The following is a 19,841-nucleotide window of genomic DNA, read 5'->3' as shown; positions in this document are numbered from 1 at the left end:
GTTCCAGTGGAACTAGACAGGAAGCCAGCGATGAGGCGGCAGCGAGGTGTCCTCGACTCTGAGGTCCCAGAAGACGTTTCCAGATACCTGCTCCAACAGAACACACAGGAGCTTTTAAATCACACCCGACTGCTCATATAATGTTGTCCATGAAATGAATAAACTGTAATGAGAAGAGGATAAGTGGAGCTAAAATAGTACACATTAATGAGTCAGGAGATGTGACCGGTTTTCCTGTAAGGTCAACTCTGGGTTTGTGTATATGTCACTTAAAACGTGTTCTTCTGCATTGTCCAATATGTGGTGACTCTCCAATACATCCACACGGGGGCAGTGCTTCTTTTTGTAGCAGGTAGTTACTGCTGGTAATGTATGGTAATTCATTCAGAAAGGAGTAAATGTGATCGTTTGTGCTTTTATGATGCCCTGAACAGGAAATACAGTTGTTCTTTTCTTAATTTACAGATTATAACAGTTGGTCTGGTACATCCCAACATCAGCTGTGAGAAAACATTAAAGTACATCAAAGCTGAGATAAATTCAAGGTTGCAACAGAGACAGTTACCTTCTGGGGGAAAACATTTGCTGTCGGCCCCACTGGCCCCACATTATTCCCACTCTCCGTGCAAAGTGGATGAATTCACTTTCATTATATTTAGTCCAGAGAAACCAGCCACGGTTTGTGTTCTATATACGTAGAAATACACATAGTAATATACAACATTAAGGCACAAAAATAATAAAGAGTTTGAATATAGATTCTCATAGCACAGCACTTCAGGATGAGTTGATCTAAACTTTATGTAAATCCATCACCACTTCCTAGTTTCAAACTGAAGAACTGAACAGAAGTGCTTCAAAGTGCAGTACCACTGAGGGCCACTGGGGGCTGGCTCCCCAAAACGTATGACTCCAAAAGACTCACGTTCAAAAAGCATCAAAGTCTCCCATCAAATACAAAGTCAGTCATTTTTTTTTCACAAGTGATTATGGTGTCATTCACTAAATTCACTCCTTGTGATCAGTGTTCTGGTGGTTATATTTCTATCATTAATTAGATATTAGACCTAAAAAAGAGGTATGTTTACGTCAGGTTGCCCTCATCAGTTCATGCTCTGCAGTCATGATGTAAATTCCCTTGCATATTTTCAGTTATTCAAATGACCACAAACTAATTGCCACATAGTGATCTGAGTGAGCCGAGACCCCGAGGGATCCTTGGGAATCTAGCCTTTCAAAACAGGTTCAAAAACGTGCCGTTGTCAACACAAAATCAATATCACAATTTGAACAAATTACACAGAATCAATGGATGATTTATTATGGGAGATTAATTTGTGTGTGCTGGTGTTTCTTTTTTTTTTTTTTTAAGCGACAGCTCACCATGGCTGGCTTTTAATAAAAAACACTTCACCTCTTGGGACTTCATGAAGTGACATATATGGGAAAGTGTGCGATTTAAAATGATGATTTAAGGAGTGTTTTTTTCCTGTTTCCAATCAGGGCCTTAGTAACCAGTAAAAATAACCTCTTTTTTTTTTTTTTTTTAACTTCTTTGCTCTTTTATAGAAACTTTGATAAATTCACATTCTCCAATATGTTTCTAAAACTGTCGAATTAGACCGTCCTTTTATCTCTGGGTAACCACTGACCAGGGAGCCGAGACGGAAACGAACAGACACTTGACATTTTACTTTTCAAACCTTTGACTGAAAAGGATAACATGTCACAAAGTTACACTTCCTACAGCAGTGCGTCTTCTGTCCTAATTGGGTTAGATGGCTCAGCCAGATATCGAAGTGGCATTTTGCCGGAGAATTCCCTCAGCGCCCCGATGATGAGTCGAGTGTTCCTTCGTTTATCAATGTCTGCTTGCTTTTGCTGCGTAGTTTGTTTTTGCCCTTCACACAATTTATCACCTGTCACGTTTAATGGGACCCAGTATGGAGTACACAGGGCCCCTGCACATCCCTTGGGTTCATCTTTGTTTCCATTTCTACCATTGCCACAGATAACTCCTTCAGTATAGCTGGAGCCTTCCACCTCCACCTCCACCACCACCACCGCTGGAGGCTTCTCAGTGTGCTGGCATGAAAACAAACACAGGCCTTTTTTTTCCTATGAACTGGAGAGAAGTCCCGTTAAAGAACAACAGGATAGAATTTGGAATAATAACAATGAACCAGTTCAAACTCAACACTGGAAAGTTTTAGTGAGAAAATATGAAAGCTTTTGACTGCATGTGTTTGCTTAAGTGTTCCCCAAAGTTGCTTAGTGGACATATACAGTAGTTACAGGTACAATCACAGATGATGCAGTATGACTCAAAACTGTCACAAAACATGATGGTGCGATGTGTCCTGGCGAAAGACTATTTACCTCGCCCAATTCAAATACAGTGGGATTGTTTTAATTACTGCTCTATTATTATATTTGGTAGGTTTAGTTTTATGTTGGATTATACTGTTACTCAAGTTATCATTCTCTGGTTTTGTTTTGCATACAGTTCCTTAAGAGCAAAATGAGCTGTCATGTTTTTATGTGATGAGAAATACAGATAGTTTCTCTCCTAAAGCGGAGGATGAGGCAAGAAAGGCTTAACTATGTCTATGTTTTTAATTATTACCAATAGTTCCAAAACATTTAGGCTTTTAACATCTGAAATAAATCCATACCTGCTCCTGACCCCTCATGAGGAGGTGTAGTTGTGACCAGTTCATTCAATTATGATTTTGTTTTGCTTTTCAGGTTGTTTGACTGGAATTATCAAGTCTGAATTATTCAAGAGAAATAAAAACACAGAAAAAGTCAGAACTCATAAACAATTTTGGTTTCTTTACTATCTATTTACTATTTAGTATGTCAAAGATCGTGTTGGTTTGGCGTTTTTTGTCTACAAATGATGAAAATATTGTGGAAATAAAGCCAAAAGTGACATCTTACTTACTTCTATTGTCTTATTTTGTTTGATCAACAATCCACAATGAAATAATATTCCCTTCACAGTAACCTAAAAATGCTAAAAGCATCAAATCATCATATTAAACCAAAGATTGCTCTGTGTTTGTACTTGAAAATGACTTAAACAGACACATTTTTGAGTCATCTGTTAAATGATGACTCATTTCTGCTCCATTAATGACATCGATTTACTGTGGTAAAAAGCTGATGAAGATTTGATGTAGCATACAAGCTTTTGTGTATTGTACTTACTGGGTGATGTAAGACCATCATTTCTCTGGGAGACCTAAATTCCAACAGAGATTAGCTGGAGGATTGTTTTGTAGAAGGAAAATCATTTTCATTATTAAATTCTACATATAGTTTATATATTTATAAATCTTGAATGCAACTTTGCATCAGTTGTTTCTTGATTTGTACCTTTCCTATATATTATTCTATTACAGAAAATGTGTATTCAAAGTGTAAAGAGCTTTTGGACTTTGGCCGGGGACTGAGTGGTTAAAACCAGCAGTCATCCATGAAAAGATTTGAATGTGAAGGAGGTAAAATGAAAAATGTATATAAATGAAAGCCTTTGAAGTGTGAAACGTAATTTTTCCCAACAGTGTGACTGTCAAAGGACGTAACAAGCTTGTTTGACTACAGTTTCACTGATCTAGTCCTCTTGCTGGCTCTCGGAGACCCCGGAAGCTGCTGCTGGCGAGAAGCTCAACAGTGCCAAGTTACTGTAAATAACACAGAGCGCTTCCGGTTATACCTTTCAATCTAAAACCCATTTTAATATATTAAACGACTACATCCAGTGCAAATTTGACAACGCTGGAGAGCACTTATTTCTGCTATGTTTTTATACAGACGTATGAATGATAATGATTGATTGAACACAAGTATTGATAATGTGCGTTTATCACACATTTTCCCTGTTGTTTACCAAAACGGACGAGCGCATCTGTTTTATTGTTTTAAACGAAATCATCAGGCAGTTTCCGGTTCTCCCCGAACATCCGGGTGACTTGACGCAGGCGTAAGTGGGACAAATGAAGTTCACGCTCCGCAGCTGGTGATGGCGGATGTTGTTGAAAAAGACACCATGAAGAATTACCACATCGCGTCGGAGAAAATTAACCCGGAGACCAGCCGCTACCCGTACTGCGTCGTGTGGACGCCCATCCCGGTGTTATCGTGAGTAGCCGCCGCCGCCGTCGGACGGACACCTCCGGGACAGATCCACTAGCTTAGCCGGCTGCTAGCCGACCAGCACCATCCTGTTGATTTCCTCCCCGAAAATGAGTCCCATCAGTCGGACTCTGCTGCTGCCAACAGTCCGGGTGACGAGGACCAGGGCGCACTGTTGAAATGTGACGGGCATTGTCCCAAATAGACATTTACTTCGGCGCGTGTGATGACGTAAACATTTTAACAATCAACAGGAAGTAAACAAAATGGTAAACAACAGCGGAAACACATTGTTCTCTTAAAGTGGAAACGATTTCATGTCAAAAGTTCGTGTTTCTGTCTTCGTTGGGCCGAAATAACATTTAACATCCTGTTTAAAAAAAAAAAACAACATTATAGCTTTTAATGTGTAAAAATCAAACAGGTACTTTTATTTTTAAGGATTATTGTTTTGATGTTGTTGTAACTCTAACCTGCTTCTTTTACATTTATCATGAACATTAATAATGTGTTGTAGATTGAAGAGATGCAGCTGAAACTGGGATGTTACTGAGCCAGATGGAGCTTGTCTACTAATATTTGGGTTATCACAGAAATGCTGTTTTATTTTTTAATTCAGATGGCTGCTTCCATTCATCGGTCACATGGGAATCTGCACTTCCACTGGAGTCATCCGGGACTTTGCTGGACCGTACTTTGTCTCAGTGAGTACAGTTTATGCACGAGACCATTCAGACCACCGACTCCCATGTTCAATTTAGAGCAGCATTGTTGCTCTACAGTTGGTTAAATTTCAAGTGGTGTGAGTTTAAAGAGCTCGTGTTTAGTTTAAGGGAAGATATTTGAGTATCAAACAGTCACCTGTTGCTGTCACTCACAATAGATCCTAATGAAACCTCTCAAACTACTCTGGATAAATATTTCACGCCTTTGCTCAGCTTTTGTATTTTTATTATGTTTCAAGGTTTGTTTTTATGGCAAAATTACACAAAACTAGATTATAATTTTTTTGGCGTGAACGTTCAGCGTTGTTGTTCCGGTTGGGACGGCCCATCTTCTGAACTCTAAAAGCTCGAACCTACACGGTCCGTTCTCCAAAACAGCCCCGAAGCCTGTTGGCGCACATTTGATGATTCATTAAATCTCAATAACCTGCTCGTTGAACATGTTTAAAGGTCTCGGCGCACAGTTTAGCTGCTCAATCATTTGCTGCACAGGGTTTGGCTCAGTGATGTTGTCTGTGTTTAGTACTTGAACTGAAGTAAAAGAAAGAAGATCAAACTATGTAAATAAAAAAAATGAACCTTTTTTTTTTTTTGTTGCATTTGTATTTTTGCAGGAGGACAACATGGCGTTTGGAAGACCAACAAAGTTAGTTAATAAAAATGTTTGGGGTGTTTTTAAGTTGTATTTTTAAAGAGAAATGGTGAAAACCACACCTGTTAGTTTATCGTTTCTCTCTCTGGCTGCAGGTACTGGATGCTCGATGTCAGCAAAGTGTACGGCAGCGGCTCCAACGCCTGGGACACCGCAGTGCACGACGCCTCGGAGGAGTACAAGCACAGGATGGTAAATAACACCGCTTTCATTTACTTCATTGAAGAAGAAACAACAGAACGAATTCGTTATCATTGTGTTCTCTCCGAAGCACAACCTCTGCTGCGACAACTGTCACTCGCACGTCGCCATGGCTCTGAATCTGATGCGATATGAAAACAGCACCTCGTGGAACATGGTCAACCTCTGCCTGCTCGCGCTCATCCACGGAAAACACGTCAGGTAAGGAAGAGTATCGGGCCCGGTCTCTGGGAAGAGAAAGAGACGGCCGGCTTGTTGTTTCATCCACACTCATAGCGGGTAACCACCGGAGGAATCGTCTCCCAGTTTTTGGACCATGCAGTAAAAAGCTATCTTGAGAGGTCAGCTAATCTTAGTACAGCTGAACAAGTGGATCACCTGCTGAAGCCTCTAAAATAGGTGAGCACATCCAATACATCCCATAACCGAGGCTGGGAAGATCAGGCCGAGTGTTTCCCTTGTCATGGTGTCATACAGACACGACTGTCCCTCAGATAAAATCAGGAGGTGATTCTCTCTCTTTTTTTTTTTTTTTTACATCCGAAAACTGAGTTTGTAACTGACATGACCAGCTGACTTTGCTGCGAGCTGATTGGCTGTTGAGAGAAGTGACTTCTTTACATTCTAAAACTGCCAACTGGCAAATTGACAAGCTGAGTCGGCGGTGACGCTGTCAGCTGGCTTTAGTTGATCTTAGATGGTCCAGTGATGCTGCAACCTTCACATAATAAACTTTATCTATGAAGCAACTTTTCCATTCTACATAAAACAGTTTAGTCTCGTATCAAATCTTTGGTCTGAACTGGGCCTTAATAATCAGCACTGATTTAAAATCCAGTATGTAGGAGTAGAAAACTGTGTCACTGTCCTACTCCTGTCTAAAATGAGTGTTGTGTTCTTTGGAACAGCCCGGAAAGAATCAGGAAAACACCAAAACACCAACACAGTGTGCTGTAGTTCAGGTATCCTCTACGTCCACATCATCAGTCAACATCGGTTTGAAGGTTCGATGTAGCTGTAACACAAATCTGTCATCAGAAGCTTTGGCTAACGCAGCATGAACTGATGCAGATGTGATGGTGGGTCTGTGTTGTAAAAACTGGGAACATTGAAGTCGTGTTTCTGCTTTGACGTTGTCCGGGAAACTGTCCATAATATATATATATATATATATATATATATATATATATATATATATATATATATATATATATATATATATATATATATATATATATATATATATATATATATATATATATATATATATATATATATATATATATATATATATATATATATATATATATATATATATATATATATATATATATATATATATATATATATATATATATATATATATATATATATATATATATATATATATATATATATATATATATATATATATATATATATATATATATATCATCCTCGAGTCCAAAAATATCCGCCATCATCTAACTCAGAAGTGGACACTGTGTAATGAACAGCTGCTTTCCTCTAAGATCCTGGGAGAAGTAGGGCTGAAGCTTGTGAATGAGGTTTCTCTGTGGGCTCCCAGGGGAGGGAGGGAGGGGGGAGGGAGGGAGGGAGTGGGGGGGGGGAGAGCGTATGTAGGACATTCCTCCAGAAGGCCTTTGAATACGGCCATAACAAGAAAGGTGTTCACATCGTCGTCGTGTCAGATCGTAAGAAGACTTCACTTTCATTAACAACACGTTGTCGAGTCACAACAGACATCGTCTCGTTTCTGCAACACAGGAGCTGTTTCTGATGGTGAACTTGTGAACTTACAGTCACACCGTCAGGAATGGAAACATGCAGTACGCACACGGTGTTGTCAGAAGAAGGTGATGATGCAACGCATTGCACCATCAGAACAAGTGTTTCTGCTCCGTGATGCAGCAGAAGGAAAATAAACCCAGTCAGAGCGAGGGAGAGACTCCAGCAAAAAGAAAACACAGGAACTTGTTCAAAGGTTTTCTGTGAAGGTTCTGGGTCATCCGGGTCGGAGTGAGTCTCGGTGTTATCCAGAGGCAACTGGACTTGCTTGAAAGACACGTCACTGGCTTCTTTTTTTTTTTCCATGTTTTGAGACTTCTGCTGCATTTGTAAACACTTCAACTGTTCAAAGTTTGTGTTTCATAAGAAAACGTTGACGTTGATTGTTTTAACGTTCAGAACGCATTTCATCTGAGAAGAAGAGCGTTCTCCAATGTTCATGTGCTGTTGTTGTTTTTTTTTTGTATCAGTCACCGTTATACTTTTGTTGTGCTTTCCTCTGTTCAGGTAAATGAGTGCTATTAACATCTGGATTCTTCTCAAGAATCTCCTGATTGGGTTTCATCCAGACGGACGAAGCCTCAGTGACGACCAACGTTTCTTTCTGTGTTTTAACATCCGCACATCATCGTTTCTACTGATGTTCTCCTGGCGTCACACAGCAGCTTCTTGATTTGCCTCTCAGCAGCGTTTTAACATGAAAAAAAGGATGATGTACATGTCGTCTATACTCATTGTTGCCATGGTTACTGCAAGTACAGGGTTAAAGACGGCATCTTCGGCTGGATGTTATGAGGACTCGGGGTGGGAGGGAGTCATGCAGATATTAGGGTACCCCACTATTTGTTTGTTTGTTGTGGACGTCACCACACACACACACACACACACACACACACACACACACACACACACACACACACACACACACACACACACACTCTCTCTCTCTCTCTCTCTCTCGTTTCCTCACCTCTGGTCTTCCGTCTCGTCTCCTCCCAGCTGTGTAGGCTTCCTGAAGACCTGGCTGCCTTTCCTGATGCTCATGGGCATCATCCTCACAGTGGCGCTGGCCCTCAACCTGCGGTGACCTGGGAGGCCGGTACAGGACACGGTGAAACCCCCCCCCTTCCCCTACCCCTCCTGCTGGTCAGATGTGGCGCTGGCCTTTTTAAACAACAAGGAGAGGATGAAGAAGAGGTGTGTGTGGGGGCATCACGCGGTGTCGAGGAGATACAGACTACTCCCCTCCGAGACGGGAACGTCCAGCACCTGTTGGTTGGTGGCGAGCGGGCGGCCTCCCGGTGGCGGCGCTGCAGCTGGAGCACCCGGTGACGGACATTCATCTGTATTCATCTGTTGGGAGAGAAGAGACTGAACACCACAAGCGCACGGAAAGGATTAGGAGTCGTACAGAGTCTGACTGCAGGTTCAAACCACCTGCACCGTGGAGAAGTGAGGGATCGTTGAATTTCTGAGGGAAACACATTCATGCCTTGCTTTTAGATCCCGATGCTTTTACTTTGTAATGGAATCGGGAGTGTAATCCCATAATTCAGAGCTTCAAGAATGACATTTTTATACTGGGGCGAGGGGGCGCAAACATGTAAAATCAATTAGCTGCCTTTCCAGGGAATTTACTGCATTTCATGCTTGATTTAACTTCGTTCTTCCACAGCACTGCGACTAATACCTCCATACATACATACATACGCAGGAGCAGTTTGTACTTTTGTGCATTTTCTCACTCGACACAATATCAGCTTCTAGAAGAGATATTTTGTCAGAGATACGTCGTACATGTTTCACCTCATGGTACTAATTAACTCATCAGATTGTAGCAGCCGCAACTCGAATGTAGAGAATATCAAGACAAACCAGGAGAACTTTGGTTTTCTGTTCATGTGCCAAAACGCGGGAGAAAGTGAGACCACCTCCGACTGTGTCTTCATTTCTGACTAGTTGTGTCGTGGAGCAGCTCTGAAACGTGTTTGTTCAGTCTTAACAGACGAGTTTTGTTTCCTTCTCACTGCTTTTGACTTTCATGAGAAGAATCCAGAGTCAGTGCCTAAAAATGACCCTTTTTCTCCGTGTCTGTCACCGATCTCTTAGACGTGGCATTATTTAGTTTTATGCTTCTTTTTGGCTCCTTTTTAAAAAAAACAAAAACTAAAACAAAACAAAAACCAACTTAAATGCACATGATGGTTGGCACTCAAAAATGCGTTACCATAGCTGTCGTTAGCACTTTCAAATCCCCTCATTGTTTGCGGTCAAACAGAGAAAAAGAAAAGTGTTGAGCCGTCTCTTTGTCCACGGTGCTGCCAGAAGCAGCAGGTAACCGGGATCCTCAGGTTTTTTCACACTCGCCAAACATCAACCGTCTGGTTTTTCCCCCCAGCGGCTAGCCGGCCGGCGTCGCTCCTGCTGGTCTCCACCTCTGCACATCACATCCGAAGGTCATTGTGAAATGTCAGCGCTGTTCCACAAAGCTTCGCTGCATCCTGCAATAATCCAAAGTAGATGTGGTTGAGCGTGTGAGCCTCTGAATGGAGGTGTGTGTGTTGGTGTGGAGTATGGCTTTTTACCTCCAGGGAGAACAAAGTGCCACTGTTCTTAGACTCTCCTCCTCATCGGGCTCCTTCTGTGGCCTCCTCTTCTTCTGTGGATCTCACCCATGTTGCCTGTAAATATTTGAACACACATTATACATCAGGTGCTCTTTATATACTTTGCAAACTTTATCGCTCAGTCTACGATTTGTCCTCTGAATAATTTAACTGTTGTTCCTCTTTACGTCACTTCACGGCCGCTCGGCTGTGGAGCAGATTCGTGCCTGAATGAGTGTGTGTGTGTGTGTGTGTGTGTGTGTGTGTGTGTGTGTGTGTGTGTGTGTGTGTGTGTGTGTGTGTGTGTGTGTGTGTGTGTGTTTCTGTGTGTGTGAGAGAGAGAGAGAGAGAGAGAGAGCATGCAATTGCATGCCAGCATGTGTGTGTTGCATGCATGCAGGAATCTGGAGTGAACCCATTGGAGGGAGAAGTTCCTGGTCGACTCATCTCTGCAGCTTCTTGATTAATAATCAGCTGCGTTTCGTTGCAGCGAACTGCCTCTGATTGATTTCTCTGTTTATAACTCAGTAGTTTTTTCTTAAATCTTTTTTCCAAGTGTCATGTGATTGCTGGTAAACTTTAGTGAGAATAAATAATATATTAGACCGTAACGGGCCTGCTTAAGTCGACCCTGATTTGATGCCATAACCTGCTGTGTGTGCTGTCGCGACAGATTGTGTAGAAAAGAGCTGCACAGTCATTTTTAAAAGCAGGAAGAAATCTGGCATTTATTGGGAGTGAAATTAACTTTAAAGACACTTGTTTTTTGTGGATATTTTAAACTAACATCTCTCTTTAAAGCAAAGCCACTAGTTACTTAATCATCTTTTATTGTAAATACACCTTTATGCCCTAAACTCTCAAGTTTTATGTGTGAAATGGCTGAATGAACATTCCGGACTGGTAGCCCTCCATCCAGAGTGCTGTTAGTCAGAGGAGCATGTGTCTTCAAAAAAAAAATATATATATATCAGGAAATGTGCTCATTATGCCCAAACTGTAGTGACATTTTCATGCCCGTGTCCAGATCGTGGAAAATGCCAAGCGGCGAAGTGAAAACTCCCTTCGGCTCTCCGTAATTGTGCTAAATGTTGGAAAAAGGGGAGACAAAACTTGTGTTTGAATGCGGGACTTGTCCCTTGATGAAACAGCTCATTCACGACAGGAGAGGGATGAATGGCTCTTTGATATCAGCTGATAAAACTCAGAACATTGTCTTTATTACTGACAGAGAAATATTTCTGTATGATTTAGGGAGGAGGGGGCGGGGCTGTGAGGATTAACACTCCTTTGTGTGAGTGGATGTGCAAGAATGTGATATTGAGCGGCGATCATTTGAATGGTTTTAGATGCTGCCTGCTGCGGTGCCTTGTTGTATCCAAGAGCTCGGTCCAGGAATGTGGAGACCTGTGGTCCCAGTGATTCAGCCCCGCTGTCAAAAGACAGTTGGGATGCTATTATTAGTGCCACTATCCATATATACTTCTACCAGTCTACGATTTCAAAACCCTTCTTTTGTTTCTCTAATCCAACCCCCCACCCCCACAAATATCTTTTATGCTGCAGATCACACAGCGAGTCCACGGGGGAATTTTATGAATCCTGCAAGTGACTGTCTGAATGTGTTTATGACTTACAGCTATAATACCAATAAAGATGTCTATTATTGTAGACATTTGTGGGAGTGTTTTTTTTTCTCTTGGATTTCCATCACTGAATTTGGCCTTCAGCTGGAAGCTGTGATGTCGGGATTTCCTATTCCTACTGAAGTTCCTATGAACTGTAATATTAATTAGAGGCCGTCAGAATACACATAAAGGCTAAAAGTCCCACTCAGTGGTCATTACCCTGCAGAGTATCATGATATTCAAGAAAAAGGGTAGGGAATCAAAGGATCTGAGGTCACACACCCCTCCCCCACCTTGACCACACCACCTGGGGAGCCGAGAATGAGCGACATCAAACTATGAGCAGAGAACTTCTGGCAAAGTTCTTCCTTTTCATCGTGATCGCCCTAAAAAACACATTCGATGACTAAAATTGGAGTATTTAAATAATTATTGACTAGAAATGGTTATTGATGGTTTCCATGATGTTTCCTTTATTAGAGATTTCTTGCAGTTTGTTCTTTTTTCTGCAATCAAAATCACTAAAGTCCATATTTCAGTGTTGATATTTGACCCCGGTGAGTACATATTTGGCCAAACTCGTTTCCCTGACGTCCTGCTGCGCCATGCGTAATAGTAGATATTACCAAATGAGAAAAGAGGCTGCAATTCCAACCACTCTCTCCTCCTCATCCATCCCTCGTGCCAGCACTCTCTTCCTTCTCGAGGCTGAGAGGAAGATCTCGTGCACCCGGGCAGGCAGCATAGAAGCCCCTCCCTCCCCACAGATCGCCGCACTATAGTCTATGATCCTTTTTTAACTTCATTGTTGGAGAAGAAGCGACGCCCCGCTTTGCCTCTGCAAAGGATCAAACACCCCCTCAGATCATATTAGATCAGCACGACCCCCAGTCCTGTTCTCATGGAAATCAGACCCAGCCTCCCGGCCATACTTTCTGCGGACATGCAAAGTTGAAGGGCGCATTCCCAGGCGGGACGAGACATGGTAACGATGTCTTGGCGGAGCTGATCGTTTCATTTACCCCTTTTCTTCTTCCTCTTCTTGTCCGTGTTTTCTTTTCGTTCCTCCAACCGCATACTTTTCCTTCTCTGTCCAACATGCTGGCGCGGCGCATTGTTCTCTGCGCTCTCCTCGGCTCCGTTTACGCGCCGTGTCCTCCGCACTGCGAGTGCTCGGAGGCGGCTCACACCGTGAAGTGCGTCTCCAAAAACCTGCGGAGTATCCCGGCCGGGATCCCCGGATACACCCGGAATCTGTTCATAACCGGGAATCAGATCAACCGGATCGGTCCGGAGTCTTTCAAAGGACTGGAGAACGTGACCAACCTGTCTCTGAGCAATAACCGGTAAGACTGACTGCTGTGCCTTTTCGTCATTACTGCCATGCAAAGGAAACCTGGGAGAGGAATCTAAGACACAATTTGCTTGTCTCACTATCAGCATGCTGTTTCTCAATCTCCACTTGGTCCTCAGTGTTCTTTAAATCTGACAAGCAGCTCCTCAGTTTTTGGTTGCATCCTTCTGTTTAAGCTGTATTAAAAGGACCACCACAATAAAAATGTATTCAGTTCGGATCCAAAGTAAATCTGTCATGCTTTCATGTCTGCAAACATCTTCTTTTGTCCATTCCCACTATGCAAATTAAAGTGTGATTGATGTCTCTTTTAAGAATTTCCGAGGTGGAGTCCCACACCTTCGCAGGACTCCGCAGCCTCCGCTCTCTGGATTTGAGCAACAACCAGCTGGCTATCATCCACCCCGAGGCCTTCACCGTCTTCAATCAGTCTCTGCGGGAGCTCAACCTGAGCCAAGCCCTCTACAACCACTCGTCGGTGCTGGACCTGGCCACGTCTCTCCGCTGGAGCTCCCTGGGGACCCTGCAGGGCCTGGACCTATCCGACAACAGCCTCATCTATCTGCCCTCGCGCATCTTCTCCCACCTGAGCAGCCTGCGGAGACTCAAGCTCTCCAACAACTCCCTGGTGGCCGTCCACAACTCCACCCTCTCGGGCTTGGAGTGCCTGGAGGAGCTCGACCTCACGCTCAATGCCCTCAAGACGTTTCCCGAGGAAGGCCTGCAGGAGCTGGACTCCCTGCCCGGAGCGGCTCTGCTGCTGGGGGAGAACCCGTTCATGTGCACGTGTGGGATCGAACCTTTTGCTCTGTGGCTCAACAAGTCGCAGGATCGCATCCGGGACGCCGAGGACCTCGTGTGTGCCTTCCCGGCCAGCATGAGGAACACGTCCATGCTCGCTGTGGGCATGTTGACTCTGAGATGCCACCAGAAGGGCGACCTTGCTTTGCAGACCTCTTACGTCTTCTTGGGTATAGTCCTGGGCTTCGTAGGCCTCGTCTTCCTCTTTGTGCTTTACCTCAACCGCAGGGGCATCAAGAAGCGCATCTACGACTTGCGGGACGCCTGCAGGGAGGTGTGGGAGGGCTACCACTACCGCTTCGAGATCGAGTCGGACCCCCGGCTATCACAGGTCTCCACGAGTGCTGATGTGTGAGGGGACAGTCTGCTGCATTTTCTTATACAAAACTCTTTCCTAATGCATTTATCAGTAGCAACTTGTAAAAATTGTACAGATTTGTCTGTAAATACAGCTGTGTTTATAAGTTTTCAGCCTTGTTCCTTGAAGCATGCACCGCTCATCTCTCCTCATCACACGTCTAATGTGCTCTTTTACTACAGACTATCATAGACTTGAATGTTATAAAGAGAGTTCATTGACTGACATTTGTTTCACCCATTTCTGTTCTTTATGCGCACACAAAAGTAACGGTAAGTGCCTGACGTCAGCTCGATATTGTGACCCAATCAACAGTGATCTGAACTCACTCTCTACGAGGCACATTCACTCCATCTTTTGTGTCACAGCCAGTCCACAATGCTGCAATAAAACCCTGGCACTATGAAAACAAACCTCTGAGAATTGAAAACACAATCAGTCATCTCATCTTTGAACCATTTCAACCCGCTTTGGTCCCTCATGGGTGCTGGAGAGGAATTAAAGCCACCAAAAGCTTTTCCAAAGCTCTCCCTAAAAACATCACCACTCTGCTCCTCTCTGGCTGTTGGATTAGAAAAGGAGGAGGAGGAGGAGGAGGAGGGCGATTCAGCACAGACCAGCGGAAATCTCTGGAGCCCCCTCACTTTTTTTTCCCCTTTTTTTTTTTCATGAAACGTCGCTTTGTTTCAACTCCTCAAGTTTTATTGTCAAAATGATGAGAACCAGTCGCAGGGGCTGAGGCCGCTGAAGTCTCCCCTCCCTCCTGAAAGACAACAGCCGCTCTGCAGGCTCTTTTGAAGGAAACAGTCTGCCTCTCCACGTTTTTCTGTTTAGGGGGATTCTTTCTTTTCTCTCTTTTTTTCCCAGTGATAAGATACAGATGATTCTGAAACACCAGCTACATTGTTTCATTCAGCGGTTTTGCTGCAACCAGTTAAGGAGCTTTAAGCTTCATGAAAAGCTAGAAAAATATGTTAAGTTTTAGCTTTTGTCCACATTTTTAATTGGGGTTATGCTAGAAGTGTCCTTTCAGGGGAAAGCTGCTTTCTAAGCCCTAAAAAACACTGAAATCCAGACATTTTACATGCATGTTTAAACTGAATTACCTTAAAATGAATGAATTCTAAACAAATGTCATACGCGTCATCTTTGTTTGTTTCTGAATGACAAAAGCAAATCTCTGTGGCCTTTTGATGCTCCAAACACAGACGGCGAGCGAAGATGGCGAGCTGCCATTCCTCTATGTGTTTATGGCCCTAATTGCTAGCTATCTAGGTATTTGGATTGAGGGGGGAAGAAAGGAGCTCTGGAAGTTAAGTGAAACAGCCTCCCATTGTTGAAAGCCAAAGCAACATCTTCGGCCCATCAAGATCAACTCCTCTGATAGTAAAGCAGATAACACGGATACACTTTCCTGCATGTGGATCGACAAAACAAAGCAAAGTCGTGAAGTCTGTACACTCATTTAGCCTCAAATGTAATCTTGTGTGTTATGAGAGCTGCGGAAATGAATGTATTCATAATGTTTGGACTGGGTATCATTTCTCGGCCGCAGCACCACATTAAGCTGGGCATTTACTCACAGAGGAGAAAACAATTGAGGCTCTTACGCTGCTGACACAAAGGGGTGGCTCGGATGGAGATGCCTCAAATGAGCTTTGTTTTCCAGCGGAGAAAAAACAAAAGCTGATGCCTTGTGATACTCATTCTCTCTCTCTGCCTTCACAGACGGTCATTATGCCGGGGTGTAATGGGATTCACTCATGATGACAAAGTTGAGCGCTCTGATCCAGCTATTGTTCAAAGTGTCATCATTCTTAATAATTGCCTGTGGGAGGAAAACCCCAGGAGAAGTTTTCATTTGCTATTTACACAGCGTGTCACGCCCGGGGCATTAAGCCGGCCACGGGTTACTGGTGTCAATTTGCAGAAAGGAAAAGAAGAAAAATGATTCCCTGCATGTCATTACTTCCGTTTTCTGCTCATTAAAGTGTGGATTAGAAGCCCTGGCTTTTCTTTTCTTTCTTGTCTTTTTACGAGTCTGGCTGCTTGAAAAATATACGGTCTGTTTGCTATAGGCTGTGTAAGGCTGCCTCAGCAGGAATGCATGAAAACAGAGGAACATCCAGACGGTTTCCATTACTGTGCAAAAAGAGAGGCTTGTTAAAATCAGAAGAATCGCTCCAATTATCCACTCCTTCAGACTGTATGTTGCACATGTCTGATTAAAAGATCACATCTTTATTTCATCTTTGATTTCCACGTCATGTGTTCCCACGAGCCGTTTCTTACACCAGTGAGGGTTTCCTACGAGGAAGCAGTTTTTAAAAACTTTAACAGTTTTAACTGTGTTCTGTGGTTTGTGCCGAAATACATATTTAACGTATTTCTTTTCTCTTTTTTTTTTTTCCTCTGGAGCGCAGCAGGCTTGTGATTTTTTTATTCGGCCTCCTGTCTCCGGGAACATCTTGGCGCCATTTCATGGGTTTAATGGCCGTGATAGGGAATATGCCTTAAAAGTGAACGCCACATCTGTGAGGAATTGAACATGTTAAAAAAGAGACCACAACAGTCAGCTGCATGACGACAGAGACGAAGTGGCATCTACCCCCCTCCACTGGCATGGTATGACAAATACAGCTGTCTGTAACGCTCCGCTACAACGACACATCATCATTTACACTGGCCTTCACTAAATAGTCCTCTGATACAGTCTGCTTCACATTTAGATGCTCCAACCAAACCACGCTGATGCTGGGCTTCACTCCCTTTACTTTCCTTATCTTCACAGTGATCTTACTTATGATGTCAAATCTGTGGATCCATCGGCCCAGCCTGGATCTGTCCATCATCTCTAACATGTCTGGTTGGCGAAGGTGGAGACTAAACTAAGGAAGTGGTTCCAGTGGGGTATTGCCCATTGTTCTGCTGTTCACTTGATCAATGGGACTAATTGTGCTTGCCAGAGGATGCTAGTGAGGAGGAGTTGGTACAGCTGGCCCAACTGCCCATTAAAGCCAACTGGCAGCCCATTCATCACTTCCATAAACACACACACACACACACACACACACACACACACACACACACACACACACACACACACACACACACACACACGATTCAATGGATTTACCAAAACTGTATATGTGCTCTTCCTTCATTCTGGTATTAATATCAATGATTATAAACTAGTTTTGCTAAGAAATCAGAATACATATCACGGCACTTATTTGGTCAAAATGTAATTACCAAAAGAAAAAGAAATGTATTTTCAAGGCCTCCAACAGGAGTGTTTCCAGGTGGCATAATTTTTTTTTTTTTTTTTTTTTTTTTTTTTTAATGTGATTGGTGTAGTGATGACTAGACGGGCACACTGAGAGCACAGACCTCCACGAGGTCAATAGTCCACTCTGTCATGTGCAACTGCAACCAATATTTACACTTGTGGTGTTGTTACATTTCTCTCGTGTGAAATCACTGTCCCCACGAGCTCCACACCGGTCTACTGACCATCGGTCTTATTCAGACAAATCCGCCGGTGGGTCGATGGATCGTCAAACCAATCCATAACGTGTCTCTTTACTGACCCTCTCTGTGTGCCCGTCATTCAGGCTGCTGTAGGGGGTGCAGTCCCAGCGGAGAAGTCCAGGGTTGAATTTATTTCCCAGAACACCTCTGATGCTCCACAACGTCTGCTTTCTGTTTCAGTGTATCTCGGAGGATTACTGCTGCCTGCACATGTGGAATGTGATATTGTATTTCTATAATGGCCTATGTTTTCTCACTACTGAACTTTACTACCATCTACTGGACTTTAAGATGCATTGCACTGAGCAGGCCAAATGCCCTCTCTCACAATGTTAAAGACAAGACAATGAAACTCGTGGATCTGCGCCGAAATTGAACGGTTTCTTCCTTGGCCCGTGCTACACTCTTCCACCGAGATTCATTCAAATCAGTTCGGTAGTTTTCTGTACTCCTTCTACAAAACAGACAAACAATCAGACCGCACCGAAAACATAATCTGCTTGGCGGGTGGAAACATCCTTCAGTTTGAAATGGTCCCGCTATATCACTGGGTAACATGTGGAGTGCTGAGAGGACATTTACTTCAACGGGACACATGAAAGAGACACAGTTGAGCTACAAGCTGATACAAGAGGGAAGGATGATGAGAGGAAGGTGAGTTGGTTAGCCTAGCTTGCTGGCTTCAACTTTTCAACTGAAGTCCAAACGTTGCAGCGTGACAGGATCTCAGACAACGCTGTGTGGGTTTGTTTAGAAAAGGAGGAAACAATGTCTTGTAACAAAACAAAAGCTGCAGTATCATTATTGTGTCAATTTCCTGCCATAAATAGTGATGTGACTTCAGATTTCAGTTTGAATTTAATAAAGCTCACAAAACAAGTGGACTTGATTTGCGGTTAATTGTATATTATTTCTGTCCCACTTGGGTATAACCACCGCAGAGTTTGTACAACATGTAAGTGTCCACATGTCAAAATGGGATTCTTTATGCTCTTGAAATTTAAACAAAAACCTCTCGGTGCCGAACCACAACGAGTCCCCAGGCCCGCGGAAAATGAGAAACAAATGCTCTCAACAAAGTCTTGTCTCCGATGAAAGAACGGCTCGTATAAAATACTCCACCGCAACAATGCAGCTCCCCTCTGAAGTCTCCACGACTGCGTCTCCACTGATTTCCGAATTGACGACAACTGTAAACGCACGGCACTGCCAGCCTCCGCTCCTCCGCCCCTCCACCCCGGGCCTCCACCCCTGAGAGCGGGCCGTGCCCTGAAGCCTTGTTGTGGGCTCCGCTGTCCTCAAGCTGCCCGTGATTCAGCCTCTCGTTTTTCGTTTCCTGTCAGAAGTTTTGTTTTGTTGTTGGGGTGGTTGTTATGTGAGGATGAGGTTAGAGAGTTTTCATTTAGAGGGACATATCTCCCTCCGTGTCCCATCCTGCATCCTTCTCTCAAACTCTGAATGAGCCACTAAAGCTGCGGCTTCTTCTCTGCTTTATATTCTTGCGAAGATCCTCCAGGGAGAACAACACGGTATGAAGATGAATAGTCTCGATGGGGTCCATACGCGATCAAGCCATTCAATTGATCAGGCTACGAGCCCCACCGTGACTCATTAAAGAGTCTCTCCCCTGGTCCTCCCACAGAAGTGGAATAAGGCCTGTTTTGCTTGTTGATTATAAATGGCCTTGACCTGTTTTAGAGAAGGGACAAGATACTCTCAACTCCTGTGCCACTTCATCATCTGCTTCATGCATCAATGAGCTGGTTGGAAGTGAGCAGAGAGCAGAACAAATACAATAGTGTGGCTGCAAACTGGAGTCATTTGAAGACACTTGGGTTCAAACCCCCTCCAGCAGACCCACAGTGGTTCATAGATAACGACTTAATTTATTGCTGGCTGATGTTTCTCCCACTTTTTAGTTACGGGAAGTTACAGAAGGCATTTTTGATAAACATTAAAACTGCACTTTTGAACATTATTATATGAAGCTGCTCTTATCAATATTTTTGTATTAACATTAAAGCTACATTTATCAGTATTTCTATATGTAGTTCAGA

The 19,841-nt window shown here is 43.3% G+C and overlaps 2 protein-coding genes across 2 annotated transcripts; both read left to right on the top strand.

Annotated features, from left to right (window-relative positions):
- Positions 1–3,977: 3,977 nt before the first annotated feature.
- On the top strand, positions 3,978–11,077 carry tmem222b (transmembrane protein 222b). Its single transcript, XM_069703369.1, has 6 exons — positions 3,978–4,146; positions 4,760–4,844; positions 5,480–5,511; positions 5,613–5,709; positions 5,789–5,919; positions 8,506–11,077. The coding sequence occupies exons 1-6, from the start codon at positions 4,028–4,030 to the stop codon at positions 8,591–8,593; spliced, it is 552 nt and encodes a 183-aa protein (XP_069559470.1). The 5' UTR covers positions 3,978–4,027; the 3' UTR covers positions 8,594–11,077.
- A 1,482-nt stretch (positions 11,078–12,559) lies between these two features.
- On the top strand, positions 12,560–16,438 carry tpbg1b (trophoblast glycoprotein 1b). The gene is made up of 2 exons (XM_069703367.1): positions 12,560–13,086; positions 13,410–16,438. The coding sequence occupies exons 1-2, from the start codon at positions 12,839–12,841 to the stop codon at positions 14,248–14,250; spliced, it is 1,089 nt and encodes a 362-aa protein (XP_069559468.1). The 5' UTR covers positions 12,560–12,838; the 3' UTR covers positions 14,251–16,438.
- Positions 16,439–19,841: the final 3,403 nt, after the last annotated feature.

This window comes from Brachyistius frenatus, unplaced genomic scaffold, assembly GCF_029030835.1.
Source record: "Brachyistius frenatus isolate BFR_SWC_R1_liver_20210118 unplaced genomic scaffold, ASM2903083v1 Contig_46, whole genome shotgun sequence".
Classification (NCBI taxonomy): Eukaryota; Metazoa; Chordata; class Actinopteri; family Embiotocidae; genus Brachyistius; species Brachyistius frenatus.
The sequence above is the reverse complement of the archived record's forward strand: the minus strand, read 5'-3'. Positions and strand labels throughout refer to the sequence as shown.

What these genes read in the sequence shown, in the direction of transcription:
- tmem222b (XM_069703369.1), top strand. Translation starts at nt 4,028, where the DNA reads ATGGCGGATGTTGTTGAAAAAGACACCATGAAGAATTACCACATCGCG. An exon ending in CTGGACCGTACTTTGTCTCA is followed by an intron (nt 4,845 to 5,479) that starts GTGAGTACAGTT and finishes GTATTTTTGCAG; the next exon opens with GAGGACAACATGGCGTTTGG. An exon ending in GCGTTTGGAAGACCAACAAA is followed by an intron (nt 5,512 to 5,612) that starts GTTAGTTAATAA and finishes CTCTGGCTGCAG; the next exon opens with GTACTGGATGCTCGATGTCA.
- tpbg1b (XM_069703367.1), top strand. Translation starts at nt 12,839, where the DNA reads ATGCTGGCGCGGCGCATTGTTCTCTGCGCTCTCCTCGGCTCCGTTTAC. An exon ending in CTGTCTCTGAGCAATAACCG is followed by an intron (nt 13,087 to 13,409) that starts GTAAGACTGACT and finishes GTCTCTTTTAAG; the next exon opens with AATTTCCGAGGTGGAGTCCC.